Source organism: Phoca vitulina, unplaced genomic scaffold (genome assembly GCF_004348235.1).
Source record: "Phoca vitulina isolate PV1807 unplaced genomic scaffold, GSC_HSeal_1.0 scaffold90, whole genome shotgun sequence".
Classification (NCBI taxonomy): domain Eukaryota; kingdom Metazoa; phylum Chordata; class Mammalia; order Carnivora; family Phocidae; genus Phoca; species Phoca vitulina.
The window spans coordinates 33598-42285 of NW_022589793.1; the positions used below are offsets into that span (position 1 = coordinate 33598).

At 40.1% G+C, this 8688-nt stretch overlaps 1 protein-coding gene across 1 annotated transcript; it reads right to left on the reverse strand.

The window, feature by feature from the left end:
* Positions 1 to 211: 211 nt before the first annotated feature.
* On the reverse strand, positions 212 to 7242 carry THUMPD1 (THUMP domain containing 1). The gene is made up of 4 exons (XM_032396303.1): positions 6928 to 7242; positions 4878 to 5052; positions 3424 to 3672; positions 212 to 2492 (listed from the first exon to the last, which is right to left on the reverse strand). Exons 1-4 carry the CDS (start codon positions 7156 to 7158, stop codon positions 2071 to 2073), a joined length of 1077 nt encoding a protein of 358 aa, XP_032252194.1. The 5' UTR covers positions 7159 to 7242; the 3' UTR covers positions 212 to 2070.
* Between the last annotated feature and the right edge of the window lie 1446 nt (positions 7243 to 8688).

Consider the following 8688-nt stretch of genomic DNA (forward strand, 5'->3'; position numbering starts at 1 on the left):
CTGTAAAATATCTTATGTTTGGATTACTTACGAGTAATTAATCAAGAGCAATTATTCTAAAAGTATTATATCTGTACTTTTTTAGGACAATGTACATGACTTTTGGTACATAATTTGACATGCAAGCACCTTTTATGAGTATCTATTATAAAGCAAGAGATTTACTAAGAGGCAGGAAGAAAGAAAAAGCAAAGAACACCAATCTTTAGGGAACAAATTTATTTTGATTTTTCTGAAAAATATCAGGAACTATAAAAACAAGCTAAATATTTGGCCATACCAAAAGCAAAATACAAGTAAAAACAACATTTAGAAATCATGTGTGACCTTAAACAGGTTTCAAGATACTAAGCTTAACACTCTTTCCTCCACAGAGCAAAACAAGTTTACTAAACCACAATACTGGAGTTTTTTTTAACTGACATAACTTAAAAAAAAAAAAAATTTAAAAGAAAAAAAAGAAACCACTCAATTCCCACCCTGGAATCTCATCATTTATAAAACAACATGCTCAAATGTCAGTGACAATAAAGTTGGGAAACCTGAAAACATCAATGAAGGAATTCAGATTCCAACAGAACACAGTGCTTTACAGCTGGGGAAGAATAGCTTTTGTCGCACTCAGGTCTTACCAAATACAAATAAATACAGGAAGATTAAAAACAAACTACTAAATCGAAATCTTTCTGTAGAGTAGCAGCTTTCACAAAGTAAAAGGAATCCAGCTCTGCAGAGTTAGATGTTCTAAAAGCATATGGCCAATTTTATTCCCACAGTCCCAGAGTCTTGCACTATCAAAATAAAAGTATCTTTGTCTTGGAGCAAGTCCAGTGAAGGCACCAAAATCCTATCCTCCGTGTTCATGCAAATGAAACTTAAAATGCTCTTATCATCCTTTCAAGATGACCTCAACCTATTAAGAGTTAACACTCTTAAGTATCTAAAGATCTAGAAGGAAGTTCCAGCCTCATCTGCATTACCAAGGTCCAGTCTATATAGCTTTTGCCCCTCCCAAATCCTTCTGGTCTGGACCCCTAGCTTAGGAGGATAAAAATACATTCCCGTACTCCCTAGCCATTAAATAAACAGACACTGGTGCAGGAAGACTCAACAGTTATAATACTACTGAACTTTTTAAAACTTAATAAACCCATCTCCAAAAGTGAATTTCACAGCCTCTTAATATTTATTCTCAGTCTGGACTTAGTATGCAGCCCTCTTTGGTGTCGTCTCTTCCAGGCTTTTCAGTGGTTTTACCCTGGAGGAAACCTTGAAAAAACTTCAAATTACAGGAACCCGCATGGCTTGGGAGTATGAGCACTAAAAGAATTTGTGTCTCTTGTTGCACTGGCATACTAAAGAAACTCAGAACACTAATTCTTCATCGCTAACCTTATCAGAAATGTCTAGTTCTTTGCCTAGAATGGTCCTCTTCTATCTCACACCATGCCTTCAAAAATTGCAGCACTGGACCATCAGATTTGTAACAAATGTTAATAAAATGTAAAAACTGGCATAACAACTAAGTAACAGAATCACAAAAAAACAGAAAAACTTCACAAAAACAATTCACTTCTAAACCTATAAGACCCATGTTTTTGCAATGTTTACAACAAAGTGGGAAGGGACAGCTGAGTTGCAACACATAAAAATTCCTTCCTTAGAATGGAAATTTCCCTATGACTTTCTCTTTTACAGTTTGTTTGCTCCCATAAGTCAGATGGCAACACAGAAGGGGCGGCTGGCGAAGGTAATCTGGAGGGAGAGGCCAACACTATCTTCCTTCCACCCTCCCCTCCACGAAAGTGTTCATCATTATCCATACTTCTCCTAGCTCAACCAAATGCATGTAGGCCTAACTGCACCCTGGCATAGGGGGCTGAAAAGATCTCCAACAGAACTGTTAACGGGGCTGCTCAATCACTGTTCCCTATTATGAGTTCAGCATTATGCAGTGCACAAAGGTCAAAAACAATATATTTTCAGTCACAATTTTATATGGAATCCTAGCAGTATCTTACCAACGGCATCTGAGAAACCCACCTGCAACACCAAATGAATTTTTTCTCCTTATGACAGATCATTTTCATTTGACTCAGATCTTTCTGTGACTTGACTTTCAAGTTCAGGTTTAGCTCCTCCCTCATTCACCACTTGTGTCTCAGATCTTGGTTTTGCCTGCCCCAGTCCCTCATTATTTTCTGGTACCCCCTGCTGGTTATTTGTTCCTTCTGCTGGGTCATGTCGATTTAATTTGTCACCAGATTCCAATTTAGCTTCTTTCCCATTTCCTGCTTGCACTGGCTGCTTTGGGTTAAGTTGTGATGGGTCCTTAACACTCTTCACCACCTCCTGGAGATTATACTTTCTGAACAACATATAATCTTTGACAACACTCAGGCAACAGACAGCTTTAATTATTTCTACTACCACCGTGTACTGTGGATTGGTAAGATCCACTTTATTTTCCGAATTGAGGCTGCCTACTATTCCTGTAACAAAAAGAAGAGGGAAACATTTAGAGGGAGAAGGATACCATGAGGCTTGACAGATACAATCTTTCATCTTTCTGTTTGGGACTTGTTATACCAATATATATACTAATCTACTCTTCTACATGGACCTCAATCAAATTCTTTGAACTCTGGGCCCCTGGGTGGCTCAGGTCATGATCTCAGGGTCCTGGAATCGAGCCCCGTATTGGGCTCTCTGCTCAGTGGGGAGTCTGCTTGTCTCCCTCTCCCCCCCACCCCCAGCTCCTGCTCTCTCATGTTCTCTAATAAATAAATCTTAAAAAAAAATTCCGTAAACTCTTTCAATAAATAAATACAAATGAAATCCTGAGACATTTAATCAGAGTACTTTTTTTCCAAAGAAAATTCAATCTTGATTTGGAAGATTTCATATCTACCTACCAGAAAGTCTCATATCCAACATATCAAAATCTGTTAGGTTTGATATTATTTTAAGGATTTTTTTTTTTTTAATAATCTTTACCCCCACATGAGGCTTGAACTCACAACCCTGGGACCAAGAGTCACATGCTCTACTGGCTAAGCCAGCCAGGTACCCCTATTTTAAGGACATTTTATTTTTTTTTTAAAGATTTTATTTATTTATTTGACACAGAGAGAGAGCACACAAGTAGGGGGGAGCGGCAGGCAGAGGGAGAGGGAGAAGCAGGCTCCCCACTGAGCAGGGAGCCCTATGCAGGGCTCGATCCCAGGACCCTGAGATCACAACCTGAGCAGTAGGCAGACGCTTAACAACTGAGCCACCCAGGCGCCCCTAAGGACATTTTAATATACTTCTTTTATACCCAAAAATACAAGCCTTAGGTTGTAAAAAAAAAAAAAAATTCACAAAATCAAGAAAAGTATTTAGTATTGCATACTAATGTAAAGTCACTAAGAAAAAACATACCTGCCAATTCTTTGATAACTTCTTCTCTATTCATGTGACTGTTATTTCGAGATTTATATACAATCTGAAATGTCCCTTTGTTTGGAGCTTTAAACCAGGGTTCCAAAAATGTTTCTGCATATTTTTTCATATCTTCTAAGAAAGCCTTGCATGTGCCTGAAATGGGTAACATACGTAGAATAACCCGAGTCTTCTTCTTCTTGGTTTTGTACATATCCTGGAGAATATGATGTACCAATTTCTCAGGTTCTAAAGGAAAAAAGAAAAAAGCACAAAGCAAACAAGTAAGTTAAGAATAAAAACTCTCGGGGGGCGCCTGGGTGGCTCAGTTGGTTGAGCGACTGCCTTCGGCTCAGGTCATGATCCTGGAGTCCCTGGATCGAGTCCCGCATCGGGCTCCCTGCTCGGCAGGGAGTCTGCTTCTCCCTCTGACCCTCCCCCCTCTCATGTGCTCTCTCTCATTCTCTCTCTCTCTCAAATAAATAAATAAAATCTTTAAAAAAAAAAAAAAAAAAAGAATAAAAACTCTCGGACATTTCAGAACCTCTTCAAACTCTCTATAAAATGAATTTTCATTGGCAATGACGTATGTCAACAGTATAGTAGAAGAAATTATCATAATGAACGTTAATAAGCCTAATCATTCTTCCAACTTTCTTCACTGCCTATAATGATTATTACTATATCTAATAAGTTAACTCTTCAGCATTGTTACTGCTTTCACTAAAAACAATTGTTCATGAAGACATTGGAGTTAACATTTTTGTGATGTCTCATTTGTCCAACAACACTTTACTGTTTTCCTATAACAATAGCAACTACAAACATAACATTATTAAATAGTACACTTTTTTACAAAACAAACAAATCTACAAGTCACTTTAAAAGATTTAATTCATCCATTAGTTAATTCTGTACAATAATCTAGATCTCAGAACTCAGAGAAGCCCCCAAACTATGAATTACACAAGATCATGATATGGTCCTTAGGCCATCCTCACTACCTACAAGTCTGTTTGGGGCTACTGAGTGTTTTCAACGCTTTTAAATTAGTTAACTGCATTAAGAAAAATCTAGGAACTTCTCCAGATTTCCAACTTCTTTTGAAAAACCAGAAGATCTGGCCCTGCAGGACTACATTCCAGATGCCTGGAGCCATTCCAAACTGGCTGGCGCTGAAGAGCAGCTTCTCCTCTTAAACAGAATACGTACTCTTGTTTCACCTAAAGTTACATACAAAGAAAGTGGCAAAGCCAGGTTTCCACTCCTAAGCCAATGTGATGTTCCCCACCCCATTCTACCTTTCCATATGCCTAGTGCTAGAACAGTGAGGAAAAGATCAAATGATTAACTGAGCTGTAACCATGAAGCCATTTTGTAGGCAGTGTTCTGAGGCAAGGAGATGTCCAGATATTATAGGCTCAATAATCTTAAGGTTTATTAGTCAGACACACCTATTCCAAGTGTCCTGATGAAGACTACATTATTTGCTCCACTCTCCACTGACTGGAATCTTCTTAGCTTCATCTCTGTTGATGCTTTAATGTCACCAACTTCTTTCTTCAAGGCAGCCTCCATGTCATCATCTTCTCCCTCACTTCCAGAGGGCTGCTGCTCTTTGTCCGTAAACTGCATGAAACAAATGAGCAGAAACGCAAAAACAGCTCATGTGAAAAGCTACAGTTAACTACCTATGTTAAATCTCCAGTGGCAGATGGATCAATACTGATAATAAAGCTTTTTATTAAGAAACTGACACATCGCTCCCTACAAAATGTGGAGGAAAAAGGGAGTTCCCTCAGACTGGGGCACATATAATTTGAAAATGCTTTCAAAAACATCTTAACATTCTGGGACACAGGGTAATGTGCTCACCAGATGAATTAATTCAAGATAGGCCTTAATCCCATCACTAGATATCTTTGTGCCTAAGACAGTCTCCTTTTGGTGAGATTATGATGAAGGAGCAGAAGGCAAAGGAAAAAGCCCAACTTGACACCCCGCAAACCCCAGCTCCCTCCCAGGTGGGATATGTGTAATATTCCTCAGGCACTCCTGGCTGCCCTAAAGCTAAGGGAAGGAAAAACAAATGGTTAACTAATAGAGATCACAGTCCTGCAAGACAGGAATTTCCCTCAGCTTACAAATGTTTTAGGGATTTACCAGGAAAAAAAAAAAAAGCATTCTTATCAATAACCTAACGTCCAGAAGGAAACTCCCAACTCTTACTATTGAATGCTTTACTAGAGGGGAAAAAAAAAAATCCTAACTTGATAATCGCAAGGTCTCTATTATCTTGTGGGTCATCCCCTTTAGCATACAAAAGTTCTTTTGAAAACCTCCCTTCTCCTTTACCTCCCCCAACTTCCAAGTATATAATCAGTCACCCCTCACAGCCCCGGTGCAGCAGCTCGGTCCTGTCCCCGTGCTTTAATAAAACACCATTTTGCACCAAAGATGTCTCAAGAATTCTTTCTTGGCCGTCAGCTCTGGACCTCACCTACATTCAAAAACTACATCAATTAGACTCAACAGTTATGGCATAAAAAAACCCCTTGCTTCTATTCTACCAAGGAAGAGGGAACAGAAACAGTCAAGAATTTGCTCAAGGTACCAGTGTAGACAGGACACTCACTTGTTGCCCATTTCTCTGCCCCACCATTATTAGTCTGCCAGACAGGCACTAATAATAATTAAACACATTTATGGAACCTTTATTATAGGCCAGGATGTATTTTATATACATAAGCAACTTTTCAGCCAACATTAAGTACACTATCATTTTTCTTTTTTATTTAGCTTAGCAAAATTAAATAATATACCCATGCCCAAGCCCTAGAACTAGTAAATAATGGAACTTGAATCCAAATCCCCCCTGTATTGTCCTCCCCCTTTTAATTCATTGAGGTATTTGTGTATGTATTAGTCCAGATCCTAAGCCAAGAATATAATGATTTCCAAACTGTGATGGGAAAATTAGGTTTTAGGTGGTGTGAGTACGAAAGTTTTTACTTTTTAAATTGCATTTACACGCGCATTTGAAAAATAACTAGCACTAGTACTAGACCCACTATTTCAGAGACACTGCTTAGGGCAAACATTATTACAACCATGGTGTAAAAGTCGTGGTGAGCTATGACAAAAACTATGAGGACAAATTAAGTTTCCCTTATTAACTTGGACCGTTTACTTAACCTTCAGTATCCTCGTGAACACTACTTCACAAGCCTATTGTAAACGTTTGAGAGCTTCAGCTTTGAGAGCACAACACCTGGACCGCAGAAGCAATCTATAAACAGGAGCCACCATAATTACTAATGGGGTGGGGGACCCAAACCTGCAAGTTTTTTAAGCACACGACCCGGCAGGGGTCTGCAACCCACATAAGGCGAAGCCACGCCCCTTCGCCAGCTCGGCCACAAACGTGCGCACGCGGATGAAAAAGCCGGCCTTGCAGCATTCCCTCATCACTGAAGGGCCGCTTGGACTCTCCGCGGCCCCTACCTTTTCCGGCCCATACATGTCGTCGCCGTATTCGTTGAGCAGGCTGTAGGCCTCCTCCACGCACTTGCGTTCGTTCATGTTGCAGGTAATGAGAATGCCCTGTAGCCCGGGTTCCAACTGCCGGGGCCCGCCGCCGTCGCAGCGCCGAGCCCGCTTGGCCTGCACATATTGAGCTTTGCCTTTGCGCTTTCCGCCGCTAGACTGAGGAGGCTGCTGGACGGGGGTCGCCATTGCGCGTGAGACCTGAGGCTAGCGAGAAACGTGTTTCTCTACTATTCCCGGCTTCCTCGCCTCTGCTGGCGCGAGCTGGCTTGCGTCATGTGCGCGCGACGACCTCCCCTAGTCCCGCCTCCAAGTTTCAGTCGGTGCTGCGCGGGGTCCTAGAGCCGGTGGGTGGCAGGCTGTGGAGAGCTGGTGCGAGGCCCGCCTGTCGCGAGGGTTGACCGGCCGTTCCTGCTGCTCACCAGCCCATGTTCGGACTTCCTGGGAAAGCGGCCTTCGGGTGGAGCCGGTCTGTCAGCTTACATGCTGGCTTCCAACTGGATGTAGATCGTGCTTATAAAGAACCGTTTCATTTACCATTCATATTCATTGATTGATTCCGCTAATATTTATTAAGTACGTATGTGCTAGTTATGAACCTAAGTATTAAGGTTGGCAAAGCAAGACACACTCATACACATCTTGTCCTAGGCCACTGTTTCTTAGAAGTCACTGGGGGCCTTCCAAACCATCCTACTTATTTTTTGCTCCTGGTGAAATGTGCGCAATCAATAGACTTTAGTACTCCTGTTGAAGGAGCCTCAGAAGTACAAAGAAAGGACACAAAGTATAAGGAACTCCTAAGTCAAGAGACTTGATTATCAGAATGAGAAATATAAAATACAGGGAAACCTGGACAAACTTCTTAGCATTAAATTGTCACTATGGGAACATTTTAACTTGTAAAATATATTTATATTCATACCCAAGATATTGTCCGTATCAATTTCTTCACACACTTTTGTTTGATGCTGATGTCATAAGTGACATTTTGGTGAGTTATTGTTCCAAGTGCACTTGGTTTGGACAGGAAATCACATCCTTACTTCTGAACAAAATCATGAAGAGCCAAAAGGGTTTGTCCTTTGTTGCCCTAGGAGGAATTAGCTAATCCAGTGACCCAAAAATGTGGAGTGGATGGTAGTAGAAAGTCAGAAATAAAGAACCTCTTAGTTATTGTAAGGTCTGTATCTCTCAGATTGACATTCTTGTGACCCCCATGACAAACTTTTGCTGATATGAAATAATAGTCTAGAAATTCATACACATATAAAATAATTTTTACTAATAGTAAGGGAAAGTATTCATCTTCTTTTCTCCAATGAAATATATCTTGCTATTTTCTTTTCTTCATATCTGTCCCCCAAAATATTTAAGAATGCATTCATTAGTCTGGATAGGTAAGCAATCCCTTCATAGTTAACATCATAATATTCCCCATACCCTAAAGTCGGGAATCCAACTCCTTATACTTCATGCAATTAAAAGTCAATTTGAACTTTATAAATCCCTTGTGTTGGTGTTCCACCTTTGACAGTGTATTGCTTTGTGAGCAAATGCAGGAGTACTGTGCATTTTACTGACCTAGATATTTCAATCTCACATTCAGAGATTTAATTGTTATGTATGAAACAACAAAATACTAAGAAGAGGAAAAGTAATTAGCCTGATGTTGAACTTGATGGTTAACTGGGTTTTTTTCTTCACTATATGTATATG

What these genes read in the sequence shown, in the direction of transcription:
- THUMPD1 (XM_032396303.1), bottom strand. Translation starts at nt 7,158, where the DNA reads ATGGCGACCCCCGTCCAGCAGCCTCCTCAGTCTAGCGGCGGAAAGCGC. An exon ending in CATCAGGACACTTGGAATAG is followed by an intron (nt 3,673 to 4,877) that starts GTGTGTCTGACT and finishes TTTTTCCTTTAG; the next exon opens with AACCTGAGAAATTGGTACAT. An exon ending in AGTTATCAAAGAATTGGCAG is followed by an intron (nt 2,493 to 3,423) that starts GTATGTTTTTTC and finishes TTTTTGTTACAG; the next exon opens with GAATAGTAGGCAGCCTCAAT.